This window comes from Solanum lycopersicum, chromosome 5 (assembly GCF_036512215.1).
Source record: "Solanum lycopersicum chromosome 5, SLM_r2.1".
NCBI lineage: Eukaryota > Viridiplantae > Streptophyta > Magnoliopsida > Solanales > Solanaceae > Solanum > Solanum lycopersicum.
The window spans coordinates 531354-558529 of NC_090804.1; the positions used below are offsets into that span (position 1 = coordinate 531354).

General features: G+C 33.6%; 4 protein-coding genes and 1 long non-coding RNA gene across 6 annotated transcripts; all 5 read left to right on the top strand.

Annotated features, from left to right (window-relative positions):
- The first annotated feature begins 190 nt into the window (after positions 1–190).
- LOC101250114 (uncharacterized) lies at positions 191–6319 on the top strand. 2 transcript variants are annotated; one of them, XR_003246768.2, is made up of 4 exons: positions 191–348; positions 429–506; positions 3123–4174; positions 5526–6319. It is a non-coding gene; the product is annotated as an uncharacterized lncRNA (long non-coding RNA). The 2 variants fall into 2 exon arrangements; XR_741319.3 differs by lacking the exon at positions 3123–4174.
- Positions 6320–8078: 1759 nt separating this feature from the next.
- LOC138336999 (nuclear transcription factor Y subunit B-4-like) lies at positions 8079–10247 on the top strand. The gene is made up of 2 exons (XM_004239293.5): positions 8079–8227; positions 9437–10247. The coding sequence occupies exons 1-2, from the start codon at positions 8146–8148 to the stop codon at positions 10012–10014; spliced, it is 660 nt and encodes a 219-aa protein (XP_004239341.1). The 5' UTR covers positions 8079–8145; the 3' UTR covers positions 10015–10247.
- Positions 10248–12838: 2591 nt separating this feature from the next.
- On the top strand, positions 12839–15311 carry LOC101246137 (nuclear transcription factor Y subunit B-6-like). The gene is made up of 2 exons (XM_004239294.5): positions 12839–13238; positions 14468–15311. The coding sequence occupies exons 1-2, from the start codon at positions 13142–13144 to the stop codon at positions 15043–15045; spliced, it is 675 nt and encodes a 224-aa protein (XP_004239342.1). The 5' UTR covers positions 12839–13141; the 3' UTR covers positions 15046–15311.
- Positions 15312–17697: 2386 nt separating this feature from the next.
- Positions 17698–20853, top strand: LOC104647249 (nuclear transcription factor Y subunit B-6-like). The gene is made up of 2 exons (XM_010322270.4): positions 17698–18107; positions 20001–20853. The coding sequence occupies exons 1-2, from the start codon at positions 18011–18013 to the stop codon at positions 20576–20578; spliced, it is 675 nt and encodes a 224-aa protein (XP_010320572.1). The 5' UTR covers positions 17698–18010; the 3' UTR covers positions 20579–20853.
- A 2364-nt stretch (positions 20854–23217) lies between these two features.
- LOC101246718 (nuclear transcription factor Y subunit B-4-like) lies at positions 23218–25629 on the top strand. Its single transcript, XM_010322271.4, has 2 exons — positions 23218–23453; positions 24763–25629. The coding sequence occupies exons 1-2, from the start codon at positions 23360–23362 to the stop codon at positions 25302–25304; spliced, it is 636 nt and encodes a 211-aa protein (XP_010320573.1). The 5' UTR covers positions 23218–23359; the 3' UTR covers positions 25305–25629.
- The last annotated feature ends 1547 nt before the right edge of the window (positions 25630–27176 follow it).

Below are 27176 nucleotides of genomic sequence, written 5' to 3' on the forward strand. Positions count from 1 at the left end.
ATCAAGTTCAAAAAGAATTTATATACTCCTATTTTTTTGAATTATTAATGGATTGAGGAGATAAGTTCATGTGGACTAAAATAAAATGACACATCATATTTATCAGCCAATTTTAATAAGACAACTTTTGATGTGATATAGACAAAATTGAACAACCTTGTTAAGTAAAAAAAAGTAGTTGTGTTCCAACAAATACCAATTAATTCATCAATTACGTAATTTCTTTTCTTAATATGTAAGAAAAGCCTAAGCTAGTCAGTAGTAAACTTTATTTATAAAAATAAAACCGTCCATTCTTGTGAACTTCCATTAATCAACATAGTTTTATCTTTGGATTGCTTTAACAAGGTGAGCTTTACTCTAATTTGAGTTTTTCTTATATAATTTTTGTGCAATCCCCTAAAAGAAAAATTTATTTGTTATATTAGTTGCAGGAGGGTGGTCTTCCATCAAATTTAAGCCCTAAAAGAAAAAAGGTGTTTTAAGAGAGTTGCAAAGTTTCACTTGTAAGTTGTATAAAAGCATCCCATTTTTTTTTATTTTTTTTGGTTTTATATATATATATATATATCTGTTTATTACTGTGTGTGATTAATTTTTTCATCAAATAAATTATGGGTGCTTGATCTAAAATAGAGGAATGGAAGTGAAATGGGAAAAGAAAGGGGAAATGTGCTTTAAAAATGAACCTAGATCTAGGAGTTTAGGTCCGATAAGGAACCACTTAAATTGTATCGAAGTACTAGAAATGTTATATTGTGATTCGGAGTGAAATTTCTTATTAATATTTGGGTCTCGAGTCTTAGGTGAGGTCAAGTGCAAGTATCTCGGTATGCCTCACTATTGCACTTGTGTTATACAACTATTTCATTCTAATCTTCCACAAACTAAGACTAGACCCCGACCCCCTACCCGCTCAAACAAGCCTCCTCAATTGCTTTCCATAACCCTTGTAACACCAAGGACAATCTCATTCTAATCTTCCACAAACCAAGACTCGACCCCTCCCCCGTCAAATTTCACTATTTTATATTTTGTTGAAGATTATGAAGACGTCAGAAATCCCAATGAAGTTCTGATATATATACTATACACAACACACACATACCACACAATATGCAAAGTGCACTAGCAGAAATCTTAAAGTCAAAAATTCTACCAGATAGTTCACAAGCAAAGGTGCTTAATCCTATCAAATATTGGGTTCACATAAGAGCACTTAAAGTTCACAACCCTTGGAGAAACAATATCAACAAGATTAACATCACCACAATATTTCAACTCCAAAGTCTCAAGTATTGGCATAGTAAGAGTAGTGTTAATTGATCCTACGGAACTGTTAATTGTTGAATGATCTGAGTGTGCTTAAGTATCTGTCTTGGAGATAAGATGAAATCCCAGTATATATAGGTCCACTTTGTTTCATGAGAATTTTACGGATTATGTTAGAAGCAGAATCCTCAATGTTAGATACATACTGAAAAAAACTCAAGGATCAAGCACATGTTAGGTTGTGTAGACCGTAACTGCATCCAATTTTTTATAAGATGTTAGCTCTTGCAGCATATTTGATGGCTATGAGATCTAGCATTAAAGAACTGCTACTTCTTAATAGTGCTCAATTATATATATATAAAAAATCTAATAAATAACGGACGCTTAGTGAACTATCCCTTCAATTCATTATTTTCCTTATTGAGTGTGAAATGAGCTAAAATGATACTATTTTGGAACGGAAGAAGTAGTAATATGTAGTTATGTTGTTTTCAGTCAATGCTCATTTTTCCATTTGTGAAATTATATATATTTATCCTGTTGAATACCTTCTTCTTGTTCACTCCGTCCTAGTGCCACATGTCCCCCCTTTCTCTTAAATTTTTTATTAGGAACTTATTACTTTCCAAGAGCCGCATACTATACACATCACACTTCTAAGTATAGTATATGGTTCTTGTCAAGTAATTAGTGTCCATATATATTGCTACAAAATTTAAGAGCGGGGGACATGTGGGACCAGCGCGGAGTGAACAAGATAAAGGTATGCACGGGGATAGGTGAGTATTGACCTGAAGCGACACAACTATATATATACTACTACTTACTTTGTCCTAAATATTAATTACCTCATTTTTCTCTGTTTTATTTTACTTGTGTTGATGTGATTAATGTTTTTATCTATGTTGTGTGTTCCCTGATAAATACGAATTTTCTTTGACCTCATACACGAACCACGAATACTTCGTTTTATTGCATAAAAGAAGACCTTTATTATTTTAAACTTGAGAAATCAACATAGTTAAGTTAGAAATGTTCCTCGTCAAAATTTTCTTGTAGTTGCTCACTTTCCTTTCAAATACTTTTGTCAAAAATAAACCACAACGTTTACTTCCCAACTCTTTTTTTTAGTTTAGCTTTACATATTTTATTATAAAATTTATTCTTTAACTTGTCAGTTCTTGAATTTATTCAAGTCTTGAACTTTTCCCTCTAAATTTAGTTAAGTTCAGTAGATCTTCTTTTACTACTTCCAATGCTTCAAATTTTGATAATATTCCTGTCTCTTATTACATTCAAATGGATTCAAGTCATCATTTGTTATCCAATAAACTAGTTTAGTGTTTACAAAATATTTTACTTCCACACCTTTTCAATAAGACAATTTTTCATAAAGAATTGTTTTTCAATCAATGAATTTAAAGTTACTTGACATTTAGCTTTCACATTTTTTGACACTTAATTAATTAAGTTTGGCCGGTTAACCATTTTTAATGAATCTTAAAGGATTCTTAATACCTTTGTTTTAGATTAGTTGAATTCTTACTTAGAATTTTATGTTTAGTAGACCTTAAAAAATGAAGTTTAACTTTTAGACAATGTCTTTAATCAATTTCAGGTGTCGTAATTTGCCATAAATAATTAGGTGGCGACTCATTTAGTCATTTAATTAGTTTAGCAATCACTAATATGTTGTACATTATTTTGACATGGTTAAAATGAGGTATAACAAATGATAATCTAACCGAGGTTAGAAGCTTCCACTTTAAATAATATATAATGATATGTGTCTAAGTCTTTTCTATTATGTCATATGAATGACAAAAAGAAATTCTGTGATGGCACAGACATAAGTTTTTTCTTCAGTTCTTCAAGGTGAGTGAGCTGAGCAACAATAACATGGCATTCACCAGCTTCTTGGGTGCATTTCCTCCTATGTTTACAATTATCCATCTCACTCTCTCTACAAATCTCTCTTAATCTCTCTATACACACACATATATATATAGTATGTGGTTCTTGACAAGTAATAAGTGTCCATGTATGTTGCTACAAAATTTAAGAGCAAGGGAGGACACGTGGCACCAGGGCGGAGTAAGCGAAAAGAAGTTGTTCACTGGGGTAGATATGATTGGGAAAAGAAGTATTGACCGGAAACGAATTATAACTATATCCTAATACTTCTTCTGTCCAAAAATAACTATCAGTTTATCTCATTTCACGCCCATTAAAGAAAATAAAAAATTGAAGGTATAGTTCACTAAGTTGTTTATGTAGATGGTTCTTTTTCATAGTTGAGCACTATTTTAAAAGTAGTAGCTCTTTAATATAAAAGTATAGTCGAAACATGCATACTAATTTTTTAAATATTAATACTCCTTTCGCCCCCAAAATAAGTGCCACTCGAGCAAAAAAAAAACTGTTTTAAAACAAGTGTCTTTGTAGGAATTCTAGACCAAAATTAGTATGCTTTTTCAATTATAAAAAAACATGTAATAAATAGAGCTAACACAGTAAACTGTACTTCAATTTTGTTCTTTTTCTTAATAAGTATGAATATGAGCTAAAGAGATACTTATTTTGGATAAAGGAAGTAGTAATATATAGTTATGTCGTTTCCGGTCAATGCTCATTTTCCCAATAGTGAAATCATATTTATCCTAGTGAATACCTTTTTTTCGTTCACTCCGCCTTGGTTCCACGTATCCCCTTTCTCTTAAATTTTGTGGCTATATATATGGGGACATGTTACTAGCCAATAGCCACATACTATATACATAGAGAGAGAGGGAGATGTTTGTAGAGAGAGAGATGGATAATAGTAACCATGTTGGTGGTTCAGGAAATGGAGAATTTCGTAGCTAAAGCTGAGCGTTTCTATTAAAATCTATCTCACAAGGTAGGGGAAAGGCTATGTACACATCGTACTTTCAGATTCTATTTATGGAATTATATATACTGATTACTGGGCATGTCCTTGTTGTTGTTGAATATTCATGAAGCTTTGTGCACACAGTTAGTTTGGGCTGCTAGCTACTAATTTTCATTAATTCCTCGAAATTTTTCATTTTCTTCTTTATCTCTGTTGAGCCTTGGAAGAAATAAAAATGGAGAGCTGCAACTTGTGTACATTTGTTGGCTTGCTCTACGTCCGTCTTTAATTAGCTATGGACCATATATGCATTTTCTTCCATATATATATTTGCAAAGCTAGCTGTTTGTATATCAAAGATGGAAGATCAATTGATCAATTCATGGTAATAGTGATCGACACGGCATTTCTGGTTCTCTTTTGGAACTTCAAAGAAAAAATGGAAACAAGTGGCATACATGCAATCTTGTGGATGTCCTCTCTACCGCTTTTTACGCGTGTCTCTCCTCTAAAAAGAATATTAAAAAGAGAGCGAAAAAAACAAGCCGTCTAGTCTAGCGTTAGCAAATTTGAAAATCAGCTAGCTATATTTCATTTAGGGATCCCTTTCATTTATTAAAGGCTTTGATTATGGCATAAAAATTGCCTATATTGTCTGTTACAATTTGAGGAGATCTTCCTGTATTTATATAGAAGTTTCAGCTAATTAACTTGAGTAAATTTATTTATTTTACTATCTGCTTTAGCCATAAAATTAAAAATCAGAACAAATAAGCATTTTAAGAAGTTAATCAAAATCTAGAAAGTACTTAGTTATCCAAAGTTGAAGAAGGATAGCATATAACATTAAGAACAACTGGTACTACAGATAAAGAATATGAAAACAGTGAGCAGGGTAGTATCCGTTACAATTAAATTCATCTTATTCCTATATCAAGGTTATGGTAAAAGAAAAGCCTTTTGATCAGAGGAAAGTTTGGATATATGCGAGAGTTAGTTGAAGAGTAGACAAAATACGATAGAGTCTGAAAACTAAATGTGAAGCGTTTTATGTTACTTTACTCAGTGTGTATTCACACGTATCGTATTGAATAATATGTGCCTTTGGTGTTCACATGAATATTGTCCAAAATTCATAGTGCCGTCTTACAGTACGACTCTCATATCCAGCTAATAATTAGTGAGACATATATTTGCGTGCTATTAACTTCGTAATTTGTTCAATACTTGGGTAAGTAATAGAAAATGTGACTTCATAATGTTTAATTAGACAATAAAAACATAGCTAGTTGTGATGAAATTAGACGAACATTTTGATGATATAGACCACACTTTTTTTTAATTTCACTCTGATGCTTTTTTGTTGTGTGAAATTAAGATATGGAGATGAGCCTGGAACTGCCTGCACATCTCAACCAGGAAGTTGTTGAAATCATCTTTCTGGAGCAAGATCAAGTCATACCAAACGTGGCCAGAATCATGCATAGCACCCATTGTCCCCATGTCAAGATATCCGACGATGCCAAACGGACCATGTACCATTGTATCTCTGAGTTCATATGCTTTGTAACATATGAAGCCAACGCTCATTGCAAGCGTGAGCAGTGGAACACAATCACTGATAAAGACGTGCATTAACAAGTTTGGTTTTGATGACTACATTGAACCCTTGCCTTTGTACTTTCCTCGTTATGGTGAGGATGATGGTGGCGAGTGTGGATCCCTGGAGTCTTTGTTGAAGCGTCCAATGGTTAATTCAACTTCAAGCTGCAACATCACGCCCTATCACCAGCATCCTAATTTTCCTATGGCTCATCACCGCTTGGCGTATCCACCACCAATGGGGAATGGTGATATTCAGGGGGATGCATCAAATTGGAAGCACTTCTCAGTGTGCAATGGATGATGATGTTGAGTTTCCTATGGAGGATGGTAAGAAGTGATCAATTTCTCTACTGAAGGTGTTAAGTTGTTCAAGCTTCATGAGCAATGAAGAAATTAGACTATCTTTTCTATGTTACCTAATCTAGGATAGTTCTTAATTTGCAAAGTTTAGGAATGTGTTTTCCGAACTAAGTGAGGCGAATGGTGGCTATTTACTTATGTTTGTATGTGTTTGTGTATGTGTATGTTATATTTGCCCTTGTGCTATGAAAAAATTGGTCATATCAACATTCTGTTTCACTTTTTTTATTCTCTTCCCTCTGTTTCACTTCTTGAATATCCCGGTAGTTATATTCCTTGCTGTTTTATTATTCATTTTGTGCAGATTCTTGTTGCCAATCATTTAATTTATGCCTTCAAATGAAAAAACACAACCTAAACCTCCCCAGATGTACATAGCAACCTTTTCGATAGTGAGATCAATGACATTCTAACGAAGTTGCCTTTACATGATATTGTGAGGACAAGCATCATATAGAAAGAATGGAGATATAGACTTCCACGCTTCAAACTTGATCAAACAATTTTAAGAAACAACAGAGGACTTGATATTTGTCATTCAAACAAGATCCCTTGATTTGTATCATATCAGGCAGCCACATAGCTGGCTTCAGCTGAAGATTTAGCTGCAATACCTTGTTTCTTTGTGCTCCAAGAAAATTCTGAACCAAACCTAAATGAGTCCACTCCATTAACTATCCGAGTATCCAAGAAGGTCTCCATTCTCCACACTTCTATACCGAATTCCATAATCAATTCCCCCTCTATTGCACCTTAACACCCTTTTAACAGCTCCAAAATGCTTAGTGTTGGAACTTTTCATATATCTAAATAACAAATTGACATCAAACATTATGTCTAGCCTAGAAGCATTCAGATACAATATCCTTCCAATAAGACTTCTATGAAGTATTGGATCTGCCCTTTCTTCGCCATCATCCTTCATCATTTTCTTTTATTCACATCAAGTAGAGTTGCAACAGGTTTGCGCTTGTCAAGCTTGAACAATTTTGTACCGTTCAAGGCATACCTCTTTTGGAAAAAGAAAATTACTTCAAAAAATTGAGGAATCTCCATTCCTAGGAAAAACTTATTCTCTCCTAGATCACACATCTCAAAAGCTTTTAGCATTTCATTTTTGGTATTTTGAGCATATTGAAAGTTCTAGAGCTTAGAATGGAGTGATTTTTGTGGCATTCTTCTCGATCTAATATAAGAGTTAGTATTCGATCCTCATTTTAGCATTCTTTCATGATTTTTTGATCTTATTTTCTTTCCTCATCTGTGAATTTCTTAGAGAAGAATTTGGGTTTCATTGATTTTGATGAAAAAAATTATAATTAGGATGTTTATGTTATGAGTAAATTGATTTTGGCATAAATTTTGTTGATTTATTAATTAGTTTCTATCATATTAATCGCTTATAAGCTTGAAAATTTGGGGTTTTCGAAGGTAAAGTTAAAGTTTGATAAATTGTGTATTTTAAGGTGAATTTTTAATCAAAATGTACAACATTAACAGGGTTTTGAATGAATGGGGATACTTTAAATAGGATTAGAACTATAAATTGTTGAAAAACGAGAAAACTTAAAGGGAGATGACCCAAAAGCTTAATTAAACTATAATTGATATGAATTCCCTTCATTCCAAAATATGTGTCACTTCAGCAACAAATAAGTTTGAGAAATTCAATTGTACTCTTATATTAAAGAGCTATCAATTCTTAATAGAGCTCAATTATAAAAAAAACATGTAATAAATAGAGGTAACTTAGTAAACTATACCTTCAAGCTATTATTTTCCTCAATAGGCGAGAAATGAGCTAAAGTAACACTTATTTTGGAACAAAGAAAGTAATAGTATATAGTATGTCGTCTCCGGTCAATGCTCGTTTTCCAAATAGTGAATACCTTCGTCTCGTTCACTCCGCCCTGGTGCCACATGTCCCCCTATCTCTTAAACTTTGTAGCTATATATATCAGCACTTAGTATTGCCAATAGCTACACACTATACAAATAGAGAGAGAGAAAGGAAATATTAGAGAGAGAAAGAGATGGATGGTGGTTCAGGAAATGGAGGATTTCATAGCTATCGCAGATCTCCACAACCAACCCCTGCAGATCCCCCTTCCTCTGGTATGTTACCTATCTTCTCTTTTACTATTTACAAGTGATTTCTCTCTCTCTCTCTATATATATATGTATGGTTGGAATGTTCATATGATTTTTTATATTTGATATGCTTACTGAAGCCGAGCGTTTCTATTAAAATCAATCTCACAAGGTAAGTAGGGGAAAGGCTATGTACATATCGCACTTCCAGATTTATTTAGGGAATTATATATACTGATTACTGGACACATCCTCGTTGTTGTTGAATATTCATGAAGCTTTGTGCACACAGTTAATTTGGGCTGCTAGTTAATAATTTTTATTAATTCCTCTGAATTTTTCATCTTCTTCTTCAGCTCTGTTGAGTTTGGAAGATAATAAAAAAGGAGAGCTGCAGCTCATGTACATTTCTTGGCTTGCTCTATGTCCGTCTTTAATTAGCTAGGGACCATATTTGCATTTTTTCCCATACATATATTTGCAAAGCTATCAAAGATGAAGATCAATTCATGGTAATGGTGATCGACACGGCATTTCTGGTTTTCTTTTGGAACTTGAAAGAAAAAAATGGAAACAAGTGGCATGCATGCAATCTTGTTTATGTCCTCTCCACCGCTTTTTACGCGTGACTCACCTCTAAAAAAAATATTAAAAAGAGAGAGGAAGAAACAAACCGTCTAACGCTAGCAAGTTTGAAAATCAGTTAGCTATATTACATAAATTAAAGGCTTTAATTATGACATAAAAATTGCCTAAATTGTCAGTTACATGAAAATTGTATCTTATTCCGATTTCACGGTTATGGTAAAAGAAAAAGCCTTCTGATTCGAGGCAAGTTTGGATATATGCGAGAGTTAGTCGTTGAAGATTAGACAAAGTAAGATAGATGCTGAAAACTAAATATGAAGTGTTTTATATGTTACTTTTCTCGGTCTTTATTCACACTGATTATATAATATATGTTTTTGGAGTTCACATTAATAATGTCCAAAATTCATAGTGCCGTCTTACAGTACGACTCTCATATCCAGCTAATAATTAGTGAACTATATATTTATGTGTGCCGTTTTGTAATTTCTTCAATACTTGGGTAGGTAATAGCAAATGTTACTTAATAATGATTCATTAGACGATAAAAGGTATAGATGTGATGAAATTAGACAAATATTTTGATGATATAGACCACACTTCTTTTAATTTCACTCTGGTGCTTTTTTGTTGTATGAAATTAAGATGTGGAGATGAGCCTGGAACTGCCTGCACATCTCAACCAGGAAGTTGATGAAATCATCAGTCAGGAGCAAGACGAAGTCATACCAAACGTGGCCAGAATCATGCATAGCACCCATCCTTCCCATGTCAAGATATCCGATGACGCCAAACGGACCATGTACCATTGTATGTCTGAGTTCATATGCTTTGTAACATACGAAGCCAACACGCATTGCCAGCGTGAGCAGCGGAACACAATCACTGTTGAAGACGTGGATTGGGTCATTAACAAGTTTGGGTTTGATGACTACATTGAACCCTTGCCTTACTACTTTCCTCCAAATAGTGAGGATGATGGTGGCGAGTGTGGATCTCTTACAAGGGAGTCTTTGTTGAAGTGTCCAATGGTTGATACAGCTTCAAGCTCCAATATCACACCCTATAGCGTTCCTCCTAATTTTCCTATGGCTCATCACCACTTTGTGTATCCACCACCAATGGGAAATGGTGATATGCAGGGGGAGGCAAGCACTTCTCAGTATGCAGGGGTTTCAGTGGATACTGACGTTGAGTCTCCTATGGAGGAGGATAAGGAGTGAACAATTTATCGATCTATTGAAGTTATTAAGCTGTTGTTGAAGCTTTATAAGCAATAAATAAAGTTTAGGAATAGTTTTTAATTTGCGAAGTTAAGGAATGTATGTTTCGAACTAAGCTAGCCAATTGGGGCTCCTTCAATTGGCTGTTTACTTATGTGTGTAAGTGTATGTGTATGTGTATGTGTATGTGTAAGTGTATGAGTATGTGTATGTGTATGTGTATGTTTGTGTGTGGTGGAAGTGCTAAATAAAATGAACAAGTGCTACTTGTCCTGATTATGATATTTCTAATTGAGCATATTTGATCAAACACTTTCGGAAAACAACAGAGGAATTGATACCAGTCTCTGCCATCTATTTGCTCTTCTTACCGGATCAATTACCAAGTTTACTCTTGTTATTCATAATCTGGAAACATGTCCAAATAATGACCACTTGATATATTTCCTCTATAGGATTTTCATTCAACATCTTCTTGTTAAACCTCTGTTTGATTTCCAATACAAACTGCCTTCTACTTTTCAGACTACATCTTTCTCAACCAAATTCCTAGATTTGTTGCATATTAAGTTTTTGCTGTATATTGAGCTACAATATCTTGCTTTTTTGTACTCTAAGAAAAAATGATGAACCGAGCAAAAAAAAGTAAGGGAATGTGCTTTTGTAATCATCCAAACATCCACCCCAATAACTATCAAAGTAGCCAAAGAGATTTTCATTCTCCACACTTCTATACCTAATTCTATTTTCAATTTTCCCTCTGATGTACCTTAACACCCTTTTAGCGTCTCCGAAATGCTTATTGCTGGGACTTTGCATATATTAGAATAACAAACTGACATCAAACATTATGTCTATCCTAGAAGTTGTCAGATACAATAGGTTTCCAATAAGATTCAATAAATTATTGGATCTTCCGCTCTTCACCGTCATCCTTCATCAATTTTTCATTCACAAAAACTGGTGTTGCAAAAGAATCGCACTTGCCAAGCTTGATTCTTTTAAGCAGATTCGAGGCATACATCTTTTGGGACAAGAAAATTTCTTCACAAAATTGAGAAATCTCCATTCCGAGGAGAAACTTCTTCTCTTCGGGATCAGATATCTCAAAATCTTTTAACTTCTTGAACCGCAAGAGTTATCATCAGATAATCAACATAAACTGATATCACAGTCCACATCCCATCAAATTTGCGCTTTGAAGAACATAGTAGGCTCATTTTGACTTTTGCAGAAACCTTGAGTCCTATGTGGCTGTCTAAGCATAGTTGTCCGCTGAAGTCAAGTTAGAGGTCATGTTTATGTATTATGTCAAATGAATACAACCTAGTATACCAAGCTTTTGGAGCTTGTTTAAGATCATAGAAAACTTTTTAAAGCTAATATACCCTGTCTTCTTCACCTGTGGAAGATTTTCCACTTGTATTGTGTTGCAAGTGTAATGACCCTAAACGTCATATTTGGAATTTTCTAGAAAATTACCATTTTACCCTGAAAATTGCAATTAGTCATTTTTTGAACCAGAGTGAAAAGTTGGGAGTTTTGAAAAAAGAAATGGGTTTTGAAGGTTTTAAATTTGAAATAGTTGACTTTAATCAACATTTGGAGTATTGAAATGGAATTTTGTCAGTTTCATCAGCTCTGGAATGTGACTTTGGGTTAGTAGGACTATTGCTCAGGTTCTGAGGTATTTAGATGAGTTTTGAAATGGGTTTTGTTTTGAAAGTTGAAAGCATAAGAGAGTTGACGAAAGTCAACTTTGGTGATAGCAAGCTCGGAGTAAAATTCCGACAGTTCCGTTTAACTCCATAATATGTTTTTTGGTCTAGATGTACTTTTGGTTTGGGTCCCAAGGCTTTCGGTTTGATTTTGAGCCGTTAGACGAGATGTGGAAAAAGTTGAAGGCCAAACTTTAGTAAATTTTTGAGGTTAGAATGGTTAGTTTTAAGTTTTGATGATTATACTAAGCCCGGTGGGTGATATATTGTCTACATGAATGAATTTCATGTCCTTATTTGAAATATGGAAATTCTTAAGGTTGATTTTGGGCAAACATCGGGTTAAGGTGACCTTGTTTGGGTGTTTTGATGATTTCATTTAGGTCGAAATATCATTTTCACTCTAAAAGCATATTTGGTTTGTGTTTGGGAGGTTCCAGATGAGTTTTGGTGAGCTTTTAAGCTTTTTGGATGCTTCGACATTGTTTCAGCAAATTGGGTTAGCTAAAAGTTTGATTATTAGTTTTAAAAATGGAATATTATTACGAAACTTCTGAAAGTTTGAGCATGAATTACAGGACTGATCAACAGTAAAATTTGGTCTATTTTAGCTACGTCAAGATTGGACTTCTATTGCGGAATATGAAATAATTATTCATTGAGCAAAAATAATATTTTACTGAGCAAATAAGCACGAAATTGAGTCTTGATTAAACGAGTAGGTCCGTAAACATGTACGAAAAAGAATCAGAGCGATTCGCTATCATATGGGGAAGTTACAGCTCTTCTAGTGAAATCAAAGTTTTCTGATGTGAATTCTGATGCAACCTATTAAAGATTTTATGCTGTCTTTATTTGGTGTTTGTGCATATTGGGGACTCTAGAGCTCAGAATAGAGTAATTCCTGTGGCATAGTTGTCAATTGCAGAATGTATTAACTAAAGGCAAAACTAATTACTGTTAGTAATGTCACTTTAGCACAAAAAATTGTCCCATAACATGTGTCGTCGGAAAAATTCAACTATATATATTCTTATATCAAAGAGCTACTACTTCTAAATAGTGCTCAATTTTCAAAAACATCAAATAAATATAGAGAAAACTTAGAAAACTACAACTTCAATTTATTTTTTTCCTTAATGGATGAGCGAAAATAGCACTTATTTTGGAACAGAGGAAGTAGTTGTATATAATTATGTCGTTTCTAGACAATACTCATTTTCCCAACTGTGAAATCATATTTATCTCAGCGAATATCTTTTTCTGGTTCACTCCGTCCTGTTAGCCACATATCCCCTCTTCTCTTATATTTTGTTGCTATATATATGGGGACATCACTATCCAAGAACCACCTACTATACAAAGAGAGAGAAAGATAATTGTAGAGAGAGATAGAGAGAGAGAGTAAGATGGATAATGGTAATCATGTTGGTGGTTCAGGAAATGGAGGATTTCATAGCTATGGCAGATCTCCACAACCAACCCCTGCAGATCCCCCTTCCCCTGGTATGCTACCTATCTTCTCTTTTACTATTTACAAGTGATTTCTTTCTCTCTCTATATATATATGTATGGTTGGAATGTTCATATGATTTTTTATATTTGATATGCTTACTAAAGCCGAACGTTTCTATTAAAATCAATCTCACAAGGTAAGTAGGGGAAAGGCTATATACACATCGCACTTTCAGATTCTATTTATGAAATTATATATACTGATTACTGGGCATGTCCTCGTTGTTGTTGAATATTCATGAAGCTTTGTATATGCTGAAGCGCGCACAGTTTTTTTCACGAAAGTTAATTTTATTAATTCCTCTGAATTTTTCATTTTCTTCTTTAGCTCTGTTGAGTCTTGGAAGATAATAAAAATGGAGAGTTGCACTCGTGTAGATTTCTTGGCTTGCTCCATGTTCGTCTGTAATTAGCTAGGGACCATATATGCATTTTTTCCCATACATATATTTGCAAAGCTAGCTGTTTGTATATCAAAGATGAAGATCAACTCATGGTAGTGGTGATCGACACGGCATTTCTGGTTTTCTTTTGGAACTTAAAGAAAAAAATGGAAACAAGTGGCGATATGCATGCAATCTTGTGTATGTCCTCTCTACCGTTTTTTACGCGTGTCTCTCCTCTAAAAAGAGTATTAAAAAGAGAGAGGAAGAAATAAACCGTCTAACGTTAGCAAGTTTGAAAATCAGCTAGCTATATTACATAAATTAGGGGCTTTAATTATGGCATATAAATTGCCTAAATTGTCCGTTACAAGAAAATTTTATCTTATTCCTATATCACGATTATAATAATAGAAAAATCCTTCTGATCCGAGGCAAGTTTGGATATATGCGAGAGTTAGTTGAAGATTAGACAAAGTAAGATAAACGATGAAAACTAAATGTGAAGCGTTATATGTTTACTTTTCTCAGTTTGTATTCTCACTGATTATATAATACATGTTTTTGGTGTTCACATGAAAAATGTCTAAAAGTAATAGTGCCGTCTTACAGTACGATTCTCATATCCAGCTAATAATTAGTGAAACATATATTTCTGTATATGCCATTTTGTAATTTCTTCAATACTTGGGTAGGTAATAGCAAATGTTACTTAATAATGATTCATTAGACGATAAAAGCGTAGCTAGATGTGATGAAATTAGACAAATATTTTGATGATATAGACCACACTTCTTTTAATTTCACTCTGGTGCCTTTTTGTTGTGTGAAATTAAGATACGGAGATGAGCCTGGAACTGCCTGCACATCTCAACCAGGAAGTTGTTGAAATCATCAGTCAGGAGCAAGACCAAGTCATTCCAAACGTGGCCAGAATCATGCAGAGCACCCATCCTTCCCATGTCAAGATATCCGATGACGCCAAGCGGACCATGTACCATTGTATGTCTGAGTTCATATGCTTTGTAACATACGAAGCCAACGCGCATTGCCAGCGTGAGCAGCGGAACACAATCACTGTGGAAGACGTGGATTGGGTCATTAACAAGTTTGGGTTTGATGACTACATTGAACCCTTGCCTTACTACTTTCCTCCAAACAGTGAGGATGATGGAGGCGCGTGTGGATCCCTTATGAGGGAGTCTTTGTTGAAGCGTCCAATGGTTGATACAGCTTCAAGCTCCAATATCACACCCTATAACGTTCCCCCTAATTTTCCTATGGCTCATCACCACTTTGTGTATCCACCACCAATGGGAAATGGTGATATGCAGGGGGAGGCAAGCACTTCTCAGTGTGCAGGGGCTTCAGTGGATACTGACGTTGAGTCTCCTATGGAGGAGGATAAGGAGTGATCAATTTCTCAATATATTGAATGTATTAAGCTGTTGTTGAAGCTTTATAAGCAATAAATAAAGTTTAGGAATAGTTTTTAATTTGCGAAGTTTAGGAATGTATGTTTCGAACTAAGCTAGCCAATTGGGGCCCTCTCAATTGACTGTTTACTTATGTGTGTAAGTGTATGTGTAAGTGTACGAGTATGTGTATGTCTGTGTGTATGTTTGTGTGTTGTGGAAGTGCCAAATAAAATGAACAAGTGCTACTTGTCTCGATTATGATATTTCTAATTGAGCATATTTGATCAAACACTTTCAGAAAACAACAGAGGAATTGGTACCAGTCTCTGCCATCTCTTTGCTCTTCTTACAGGACCAATTACCAAGTTTACTCTTGTTATTCATAATCTAGAAAAATGTCCAAATAACTAACACTTGATATATTTCCTCTATAGGAGTGCCATTCAACATCTTCTTGTTAAACCTCTGTTTGGTAACCAATACAAACTGCCTTCTATTTTTCAGACGAGATCTTTCTCAACCAAATTCCTAGATTTGTAGCATATTCAATTTTTGTTGTATATTGAGCTACAATATCTTGCTTCTTTGTACTCTAAGAAAAAATGATGAACCGAGCAAAAAAAAGTAAGGGAATGTGCTTTTGTAATCATCCAAACATCCACCCCAATAACTATCTAAGTAGCCAAAGAGATTTTCATTCTCCACACTTCTATACCTAATTCTATTTTCAATTTTCCCTCTGATGTACCTTAACACCCTTTTAGCGGCTCCAAAATGCTTATTGCTTGGACTTTGCATATATTACGATAACAATCTGACATCAAACATTGTCTATCCTAGAAGTTGTCAGATACAATAGGTTTCCAATAAGATTCAATAAACTATTGGATCTTCCGCTCTTCACCGTCATCCTTCATCAATTTTTCATTCACAAGAATTGGTGTTGCAAAAGATTCGCACTTGCCAAGCTTGATTCTTTTAAGCAGATTTGAGGCATACATCTTTTGGGACAAGAAAAATCCTTCACAAAATTGAGAAATCTCCATACCGAGGAGAAAATTCTTCGCTTCTGGATCAGATATCTCAAAATCTTTTAACTTCTTGAACCGCAAGAGTTATCATCAGATAATCAACATAAACTGATATCACAATCCACATCCCATCAAATTTGGGCTTTGAAGAACATAGTAGGCTCATTTAGACTTTCGCAGAAACCTTGAGTCCTATGTGGCTGTCTAAGCATAGTTGTCCGCTGAAGTCAAGTTAGAGGTTATATTTATGTATTATGTCAAATGAATACAGCCTACTGTACTAAGCTTTTGGAGCTTGTTTAAGACCATAGAAAACTTTTTTAAGCTAATATACCCTGTCTTCTTCACCTGTGGAAGATTTTCCACTTGTATTGTGTTGCAAGTGTAATGACCCTAAACGTCATATTTGAAAATTTCTAGAAAATTACCATTTTACCCTGAAAATTGCAATTAGTCATTTTTTGAACCAGAGTGAAAAGTTGGGAGTTTTGAAAAAAGAAATGGGTTTTGAAGGTTTTAAATTTGAAATGGTTGACTACAATCAACATTTGGAGTATCAAAATGGAATTTTGTCAGTTTCATCAGCTCCGGTATGTGACTTCGGGTTAGTAGGACTATTTTTCAGGTTCTGAGGTATTAGATGAGTTTTGAAATGGGTTTTGTGTTTTGAAAGTTGAAAGCATAAGAGAGTTGACGAAAGTCAACTTTGGTGATAGCAAGCTCGGAGTAAAATTCCGACAGTTCCGTTAACTCCATAATATGTTTTTTGGTCTAGATGTACTTTTGGTTTGGGTCCCAAGGCTTTTGGTTTGATTTTGAGCCATTAGACGAGAAGCGGAAAAAGTTAAAGGCCAAACTTTAGCAATTTTTTGAGGTTAGAATGGTCATTTTTAAGTTTTGATGATTCCACTAAGCCCGGTGGGTGATATATATTATACTTGAATGAATTTCATGTCCTTATTTGAAATTTGGAAATTCTTAAGTTAAGGTTAATTTTGAGAAAAAAACATTGGGTTAAGGTAAACTTGTTTGGGTGTTTTGATGATTTCATTTAGTTCGAAATATCATTTTCACACTAATAGCATATTTGGTTTGTGTTTGGGAGGTTCCAGATGAGTTCTGGGGAGCTTTTAAGCTTTTTGGATGTTTTGACATTGTTTCAGCAAATTGGGTTAACTAAAAGTTTGATTATTAGTTTTAAAAATGGAATATTATTACGAAACTTCTGAAAGTTTGAGCATGAATTATAGGACTGATCAACAGTAAAATTTTGTGTATTTTAGCTACGTCAAGATTGAACTTTTATTGCGGAATATGAAATAATTATTTATTGAGCAAAAATAATATTTTACTAAGCAAATAAGCACGAAATTGAGTCTTGATTAAACGAGTAGGTCCATAAACATTCACGAAAAAGAATCAGACCAATTCACTATCATATGAGGTAGTTACAGCTCTTCTAGTGAAATCAAAGTTTTCTGATGTGAATTCTGTTAGTTATGTCACTTTAGCACAAAAAATTGTCCCAAAACAAGTGTCGTTGGAAGAATTCAACTACATATATTCTTATCTCAAAGAGCCACTACTTCTAAATAGTGCTCAAATTTCAAATTCATCATATAAATAGAGAGAAAACTTAGAAAACTACAACTTCAATTTATTTTATTCCTTAATGGATGAGAAATGAGCTAAAATAGCACTTATTTTGGGACAGAGGAAGTAGTAGTATATAATTATGTCATTTCTAGACAATACTCATTTTCCCAACTGTGAAATCATATTTATCTCCGCGAATACCTTTTTCTGGTTCACTCCGTCCAGTTAGCCACATATCCCCCCTTCTCTTATATATATGCGGACATTACTATCCAAGAACACCTACTATATAAAGAGAGAGAAAGATAATTGTAGAGAGAAAGAGAGAGAGTAAGATGGATAATGGTAATCATCTTGGTGGTTCAGGAAATGGAGGATTTCATAGCTATGGCAGATCTCCACAACCAACTCCTGCAGATCCCCCTTCCCCTGGTATGCTACCTCTCTTCTCTTTTACTATTTAAAAGTGATTTCTTTCTCTCTCTCTCTATATATATGTATGGTTGGAATGTTCATATGATTTTTTATATTTGATAGGCTTACTAAAGCCGAGCGTTTCTATTAAAATCAATCTCACAAGGTAAGTAGGGGAAAGGCTATGTACACATCGCACTTTCAGATTCTATTTATGGAATTATATATACTGATTACTAGGCATGTCCTCGTTGTTGTTGAATATTCATGAAGCTTTGTATATGCTGAAGCGCACACAGTTTCTTTCACGAAAGTTAATTTTATTAATTCCTCTGAATTTTTCATTTTCTTCTTTAGCTCTGTTGAGTCTTGGAAGATCATAAAAATGGAGAGCTGCACTCGTGTAGATTTCTTGGCTTGCTCTATGTTCGTCTGTACTTAGCTAGGGACCATATATGCATTTTTTCCCATACATATATTTGCAAAGCTAGCTGTTTGTATATCAAAGATGAAGATTCAAAGCTAGCTATTTGTATATCAAAGATGAAGATCAACTCATGGTAGTGGTGATCGACACGGCATTTCTGGTTTTCTTTTGGAACTTAAAAGAAAAAAATGGAAACAAGTGGCAATATGCATGCAATCTTGTGTATGTCCTCTCTACCGTTTTTTACGCGTGTCTCTCCTCTAAAAAGAGTATTAAAAAGAGAGAGGAAGAAACAAACCGTCTAACGTTAGCAAGTTTGAAAATCAGCTAGCTATATTACATAAATTAGAGGCTTTAATTATGGCATATAAATTGCCTAAATTGTCCGTTACAAGAAAATTTTATCTTATTCCTATATCACGATTATAATAATAGAAAAAGCCTTCTGATCCGAGGCAAGTTTGGATATATGCGAGAGTTAGTTGAAGATTAGACAAAGTAAGATAAATGATGAAAACTAAATGTGAAGCGTTATATGTTTACTTTTCTCAGTTTGTATTCTCAAATGTATTAGAACCATACTGTGTCATCATATAGTTTCATGCAATAGAGAAGACCAAGAAAATTTTCGAAAAAAGGGTTAGAATATGAATTCTTGTGCTTTTGAGTGTTCTTGATTTCTGTTGTTATTTTCTTTCTCTATGTGTTAAATATTTATACATTTCAATAATATGTGGAAGATGAAAATAATTCAAGTTAATTAAAAAGAGTGAAGTAACATACGAAAGTTCAAAAGAGTGATCTTTTCATTTACAATATTCATTGTAATTAATGTAAGTTAAGTAGTGCCTTCAAAATTTAAAACTGAAAAAACCTTTCAACTTCAGTAATTAAGTGATGCATGAATAAATAGGAGTAATAGAAAGACTTTAGGAATCTTATCATTGTTTTTCTAATTAAAAGTTATTGACTGAATAAATTTAAACTTTCTTCCTAACTTTAAATACTTATGAAAATTAAATAGATATATATATATCATTGTGTAATTAAAATATTTATATTTAATTAAATAATAAATTAAATCTTAATTTAGTAAAAGGGCAAAATATTATATATAAATTATATAAGTTTTAATTTATTAGAGGGACAAAATGGTAATTCAACTTTTAAGTTTTGAGCTTCATGCTTATAATAATATATGATATATGTTTTTGGTGTTCACATGAGAAATGTCTAAAATTAATAGTGCCGTCTTACAGTATGCTTCTCATATCCAGCTAATAATTAGTGAAACATATATTTCTGTATATGCCATTTTGTAATTTCTTCAATACTTGGGTAGGTAATAGCAAATGTTACTTAATAATGATTCATTAGACGATAAAAGCGTAGCTATATGTGATGAAATTAGACAAATATTTTGATGATATAGACCACACTTCTTTTAATTTCACTCTGGTGCTTTTTTGTTGTGTGAAATTAAGATACGGAGATGAGCCTGGAACTGCCTGCACATCTCAACCAGGAAGTTGTTGAAATCATTAGTCAGGAGCAAGACCAAGTCATTCCAAACGTGGCCAGAATCATGCAGAGCACCCATCCTTCCCATGTCAAGATATCCGATGACGCCAAGCGGACCATTTACCATTGTATGTCTGAGTTCATATGCTTTGTAACATATGAAGCCAACGCGCATTGCCAGCGTGAGCAGCGGAACACAATCACTGTGGAAGACATGGATTGGGTCATTAACAAGTTTGGGTTTGATGACTACATTGAACCCTTGCCTTACAACTTTCCTCCAAATAGTGAGGATGATGGAGGCGAGTGTGGATCCCTTACGAGGGAGTCTTTGTTGAAGCGTCCAATGGTTGATACAGCTTCAAGCTCTAATATCACATCCTATAACGTTCCCTCTAATTTTCCTATGGCTCATCACCACTTTGTGTATCCACCACCAATGGGAAATGGTGACATGCAGGGGAGGGCAAGCACTTCTCAGTGTGCAGGGGCTTCAGTGGATACTGACGTTGAGTCACCTATGGAGGAGGATAAGGAGTGATCAATTTCTCAATATATTGAAGGTATTAAGCTGTTGTTGAAGCTTTATAAGCAATAAAGAAAGTTTAGGAATCGAACTAAGTTAGCCAATTGGGTCCCCTTCAATTGGCTGTTTACTTATATGTGTGTATGTGTAAGTGTAAGTGTAAGTGTAAGTGTAAGTGTATGTGTATGTTTAAGTGTATGTGTATGTTTAAGTGTATGTCTATGTGTATGTTTGTGTGTGGTGGAAGTGCTAAATAAAATGAACAAGTGCTACTTGTCTTGATTATGATATTTCTAATTGAGCATATTTGATCAAACACTTTGGAAAACAACAGAGGAATTAATATCAGTCTCTGTCACCTCTTTGCTCTTCTTACAGGACCAATTACCAAGTTTACCTTTGACATTCCTAATATGGAAACATGTCCAAATAATGAACACTTGATATATTTCCTCTATTGGAGTGCCATTCAACATCTTGTTGTTGAACCTCTGTTTTGATAATGATACAAACTGTTGGATATGTAGTTCGACTATTAAGAAACTTTTTCTTCAGATTGATGAAACATTGAGTCAGAACACGGAACTGTTTTCTTACTTTTCAATGGATAAAGACCGTGTGAATGATGCTCTGAGATTGATACAGTGAGGTTAAAATATTCAAGGGATCAAGTACTGAAATGTACTAAATAAGAGCCCTCTTTACTCATTCTCCAAAACCTTAGAGAATGATCTTTGAACAGTGCGAGAAATTAAGCAATGCCACAAACTTTAAGGAAAAAGGGAACTGCTAAGCTGCATGTACAACCTGTTTTCCCAGTGGCGTATTACGTGCAACTTCATTTTCTAAGTGTGTTGATGTCATATTTAAACTGATCCGGAGTTGCTATACAAAATTTATTATGTTGTGTTCGTTTTTGTTCCATTTATAGATGGATTTGGTTTTTCATATGTACGATATTCCATTGTGGATGATGAAAGTTTGCATTCAATATTGCTAAATTTCATAAATGGTTATAAAGTTGCTATTCAGACATTTTCAGGGGTTTTATGATCACTTAAATGTGTGGTTTTTCTTGGTAAGAAGGATTCTGCAGTATATTGTTGCTATTCCTTTCTTACTATACTTAAATCAACTAAAATCTCGTTACATCAACTTGGTACATTGATTAATACTAGTGAGTTAATTTCACTTATAATTTGTGAAATCAAATAGCACTTGTGATCGAATTACCTACAATTATAAAGTAATTTTAAAAAGAAGAAGGGTGAACTTAACTTCAAAAGGAAATTGATGAGTCAAGGATTCTCCAAGCTCATACAAGGGAAAAGGGTCCGATATACCCTTCAACTTTGTCATTTAGAGCTGATATACCCTTGTTATGAAAGTGGCTCATATATACCCCTACTTGTAAATAAATGGCTCACATATACCCTTTTCCTCTAACGGAAATGAAAAAAATAATAATTTTAATCTAAATTTTTATTATTTTTTTTCTAAAAAATATAATCTCATATGAGTAAATTTAATCCTCGTCAAATATATATTTTTTGAATTTTTTTTGTTTCAATGACTAATTTATAATTATATTTTGATAATCAAATTTATTTATGTTTCACTAATATTCTTGTAAAACTTATTGTAGATGACCAAAATTTTTCTTCGAATACGAAATTAAATTACAATACACACAAAAAAAAATAGTTTAATTTTTTATTCTTTAAATGAAGGAATGAAAGAAAAAACAAAATAAGAATAAGAAATTCAAATAATTATAACAAAAGAAGTCAAAAAATAATTTATGTATGAAAAAAATTAAAATATACCTTGTACTTTGATAGAAGAATCATATATACCCCTAAATAATTTTTTTAAAAAAATTAGAAATAATAAATATAAATTTAAAACTAATTTTTTAACTTCCGTTAAATGAAGGGTATATGTGAGCCATTTTATAACGGCAGGGGTATATGTGAGCCGTTTGTATAACGGTAAGGGCATATATGAGCCACTTTTATAACGAGGGATATATCAGCTCCAAATGACAAAGTTGAGGGGTATATCAGACCCTTTTCCCCTCATACAAAGATATCCAAGTCTCGATCCAATCTATCTTCAATCCTCCCAAACTAGAACCAATTCGCCCATTTGTCATCACTATCCACAACTGACGTGGGTAAATCTACATACTCTGGATAACGTGTCACTCGAAATAACTTTTTTTTGAATTTGAATGAATGGGGCCGGTTTGAATAGGATTGGAACTATAAATTGTTGAGAAATAAGAAACGTAAAAGGGTAATGGCCAAATGGTTGAAAATTAAATAATAAGTAACGTATACTCCTTCTGCCCGAAAATAAGTGGCACTTTAACCAAAATAAATTTTCCCAAAATATTGTAGGAATTCAGGACTAAAACTAGTATGTTTTTCCAAGTATACTCTTGTATTAAAGAAGTACTTTTTAATATTGCTCATCAAAAAACATCAAATAATTAAAGGTAACGTAATAAATTATACTTCAATTTATTATTTTCCTTAATTGACGTCAAATGAGCTAAAGTAACACTTGGGATGGAAGAAGTAGTGGTATATAGTAATGTCGTTTTTGGTTAATGCTCATCTGTCCATCTTGAAAGCCTATTTATCCGGGCGAATACCAACACCTCGTTCACTACTTCCTGCTGCTATGTGTCCCCCCTTTCTCTTAAAGTCGGCTATAAATATCACTTGCCAAGAGCCACTTACTTCATATATTTAGAGAGAGATACATATTTGTAGAGAGAGAGAAAGAGAGATGACTAATGGTAATCATGTTGGTTCAGGAAATGGAGGATTTCATAGCTATCGCAGATCCCCACAACCAACCCCTGCCCGTTCCCCTTCCTCTGGTATGCTACCTAGCTTCTCTTTTACTTTTGCAAATGCATTTTCCTTCTCCATGGAACATTCATGAAACTTTGTTTTTGTTTAATATATTTAATTTTGATTTACTTACTCGAGCCTAGCATCAGTTTCTCTACCTTCACAAGGTAGGGGCACAGTTCATACAGATCACTCTTTTCGACAACACTTGTGAAATTTTAGGAGATCTTATAATTTTCAGTCATTCTTCTGAACTTTTCATTATTTTCTAAATCACTCTTTCCGACAACACTTGTGAAATTTTAGGAGATCTTATAATCTTCAGTCATTCTTCTGAATTTTTCGTTATTTTCTTTAGATGAAGAGCTCCAACTTTTGTACGTTTCTTAGCTTGGTGTATCTTCATCTACTATACACCCGACTTTAATTATCTAGGGACTATATATGCATAATTTTTTCCATATATAAATCTACAGAGCTAGTTATTTATCAAAGATCAATAGATCAATTCATGGTAATGGTGATCGACACGTTTCTTGTTTTCTTTTGGAACTTTTAAGAGAAAACCAGGTTTTATTTGAAAGTAACCGACTAAAGCTAGCAAGTTTGAAAACCAGCAAGTTGTATTACACAAATTAGACAAATTTAATTTTTATTACTCTCTGCTTTTGCCATAAAATTAAAATACAGAACACAATTTATCATCAGAACATATAGGCATTTTAAGAAGTTAATTAAAATCTAACAAGAATTTCTTTATCCAAAGATTAAGCGGCATTGGATATAACTTTAAGAACAGCTAGTTCTATATAGATTATATGAAAACAGTAGGTAGTGTAGTGTCCGTTACGATGCAATTTTGTCGAATTCCTATATCACATTGATGGTACAGTAAAAAGGCTTTTGATCAGGGGCGAATTTGGATGGTTCGATAAATGCCAGAGTTAGTTGAAGATCAGACAACATAAGATAGATGCTGAAAACTATATATAAAGCGTTTTATATTACTTTAATTAGTATGTAACTCTTTTGTCGAAATAATATATGCTTTTGGTGTTTATGTAAATATTGTCCACATTTCATAGTGCCGTCTTACAGTAGTATTACTCTCATATCCAGCTAAATATTAGTGAAACATGTGTATACGCATGCCATTTGTTCTGTAATTGCTTCAACACTTGAAAAGTTAGTCGATAGCAAATGTGATTTAATAATGTTTAATTAGACTACAAAAGCCTAGCTAGTTGTGATGAAATTAGACCAATATTTGATGATACATGTATATATTCTACACTTCTTTTTCATTTCACTCTGATCTTGTTGTGTGGAACTAAGATATGGAGAGAAGCATGGGAATGCCTGCTCATCTCAACCAGGCAATTACTGAATGCATCACTCGAGAGCAAGACCAATTCATGCCAATAGCAAACGTGGTCAGAATCATGCGCAGGATCCTTCCTTCCCATGCCAAAATATCCGATGGCTCCAAACAGACCATACAAGAATGTGTCTCTGAGTTCATAAGCTTCACAACATTGGAAGCTAACGATCGTTGCCAGAGTGAGCAGCGCAAGACCGTCACCCCTGAAGACATTCTTTGGGCCATGAGCAAGGTTGGTTTTGATGACTACATTGAACCCTTGACTTTGTACTTGAATCAATATCGTGAGTTTGATGGTGGTGAGAGTGAATCCCTGAGAGGGGAGACTTTGTTGGTGAAGCAACAAATGGCTCATGACCATGGTTACTTTGTGTCTCCACCGCCAATGGATAACAATGATATGCAGGGGGATGCATCAAATGGAAGCACTTCTCAGTGTGCAGTGGCTTCAGTGGATAGTGACATTGAGTCTCCTGCGGAGGAGGGTAAGGAGTGATCAGTTACTCTGCTGAAGGAACTAAGTGAAAAATGTGTCTTTTGTATTAAGTAATTAGACTATCTAAGTGAAAAATGTGTCTTTTGTATTAAGTAATTAGACTATCTAAGTGAAAAATGTGTCTTTTGTATTAAGTAATTAGACTATCTTTTCTCTGTTTTCTAATTTGCGACCTATTGGCAATCTAGGATAGTTTTAAATTTGCCAAGTTTAGTAATGCATCTTTCGAACTAAATGAGCCAAACGGTGGCCCCTCCAATTGGCTGTTTGAATATTTCTCTACCTGTCTATTTTGAATATTCAGTTGATGATTGCATGTAAATTGTGATGCAAAATCCTTGAAAGCAATCAAACACCAAGTTTTCCATTCTTGTGTATATGTAGTGAAAAAGGACTCAAGCATCAAATGGACTAATAGAGTTGCAACAAGCCTAATCTATATTACATTATATTACACAGCGCAACTGTTAGCAAGATGAACGCTTTGCTAGGACAGACTATTTTGCCATCTCAAGTTTGCAAAAACAGAACACAGCAAAATCATCCTTTTCAACATTTTACTTGGGGCGTTTCACTTCTAATATTGAATTAATTTTCGTGAAACGTGTGTTGCACATTGATCTTCACTCTTTATTTTATGCTTGTATCACAAAGTAGTTAATTGGAAAGATACTTTAATTGATAGTTATATCACTTGAGGAAACATTTGTGGTTACAAAAGGAAGGAAAGTTCATTTGTTTCTCCAAGTCAATTTGAATAAGCTTCAATACATGAATTTAGGTTTGTTTTATTTTCTTTAAAAGGTAAAATAGACAAAAGGGATCACACAATATTGTGGAAATGACATTGAATTTTTAAATATATAGTTTGCATTGTTTTGTCATGGCCCTCATGCTAACCAAACAAGAGAGTTTCATAAAATTTCAATGTACAAAAACATAAAAAACCATTCACAATAAAGCTTATATTTATAGTACCAATTCATTACTCATTATTTTATTTTTTTTTGGTTATTTATATTTGAAATAAAAGTGTAATGAAACTTTTCACTTGTGAATTTTTTAAAACTATTTAATATTACTTTATTCTTGCCTAATTTCTTTAAGTTACATGGACTCAAGAGACAAACTTGGTAGGACGCAACAAAATAAAGGTACTACGTACCTTATTATCAAGTAGAGTAGTTAGATCTATATAAATTTTATATAATAGTAAATGTCATATTATAAGAAGCCACAAAATCAAAAGTTAAAATATAATTATTCACATCAAAAGTTTATTGACTTTTTTACCCTCCTTCCAAAAATATGTTCTACTAAGTTGGATCATTTTCATCTTCCACAAAATTAATTGAGCTTTAATTATGATCCCTTTTAAAAACTTTCAGTAAAACTATAGTTTTCAGCCTTTTCATATGCCTTGTAACCTTTATAAGTTGTAGAATAGATCGTAAGTAGACTACTACAGTTTATCAGTGGTCTTCTTTGTAAAAGCTACGCCTTATCCATCGATTATATGATTTTTCCCCAAAAATACATTTTATTGTCTTTTCATTTTGTGTGACAGTGACACGTGAGTGGTTTATCTCGCAAAATTATACTTCTTATTTTCCTAGTTTTCTTTGAGCATTGTAGGTGTTGTTTCATTTTTAACGAGTTTTTGTGTTGTTTTCACAATAGGTAAGAAATAATTGCATAGAATTTCCCATTTGGACAAAACGCCTACTCAATATTCATGAAGTAAAACAAACCTTTAAGTACATACTATTTCCTGACCTATATATATATATATATATATATATATTGTTTTGTTAATGTAATTACCTATTCTGTCGTTACTGAAAATATCTACGATGAAGATATACGAATCTG

What these genes read in the sequence shown, in the direction of transcription:
- LOC138336999 (XM_004239293.5), top strand. Translation starts at nt 8,146, where the DNA reads ATGGATGGTGGTTCAGGAAATGGAGGATTTCATAGCTATCGCAGATCT. An exon ending in TGCAGATCCCCCTTCCTCTG is followed by an intron (nt 8,228 to 9,436) that starts GTATGTTACCTA and finishes TATGAAATTAAG; the next exon opens with ATGTGGAGATGAGCCTGGAA.
- LOC101246137 (XM_004239294.5), top strand. Translation starts at nt 13,142, where the DNA reads ATGGATAATGGTAATCATGTTGGTGGTTCAGGAAATGGAGGATTTCAT. An exon ending in TGCAGATCCCCCTTCCCCTG is followed by an intron (nt 13,239 to 14,467) that starts GTATGCTACCTA and finishes TGTGAAATTAAG; the next exon opens with ATACGGAGATGAGCCTGGAA.
- LOC101246718 (XM_010322271.4), top strand. Translation starts at nt 23,360, where the DNA reads ATGACTAATGGTAATCATGTTGGTTCAGGAAATGGAGGATTTCATAGC. An exon ending in TGCCCGTTCCCCTTCCTCTG is followed by an intron (nt 23,454 to 24,762) that starts GTATGCTACCTA and finishes TGTGGAACTAAG; the next exon opens with ATATGGAGAGAAGCATGGGA.
- LOC104647249 (XM_010322270.4), top strand. Translation starts at nt 18,011, where the DNA reads ATGGATAATGGTAATCATCTTGGTGGTTCAGGAAATGGAGGATTTCAT. An exon ending in TGCAGATCCCCCTTCCCCTG is followed by an intron (nt 18,108 to 20,000) that starts GTATGCTACCTC and finishes TGTGAAATTAAG; the next exon opens with ATACGGAGATGAGCCTGGAA.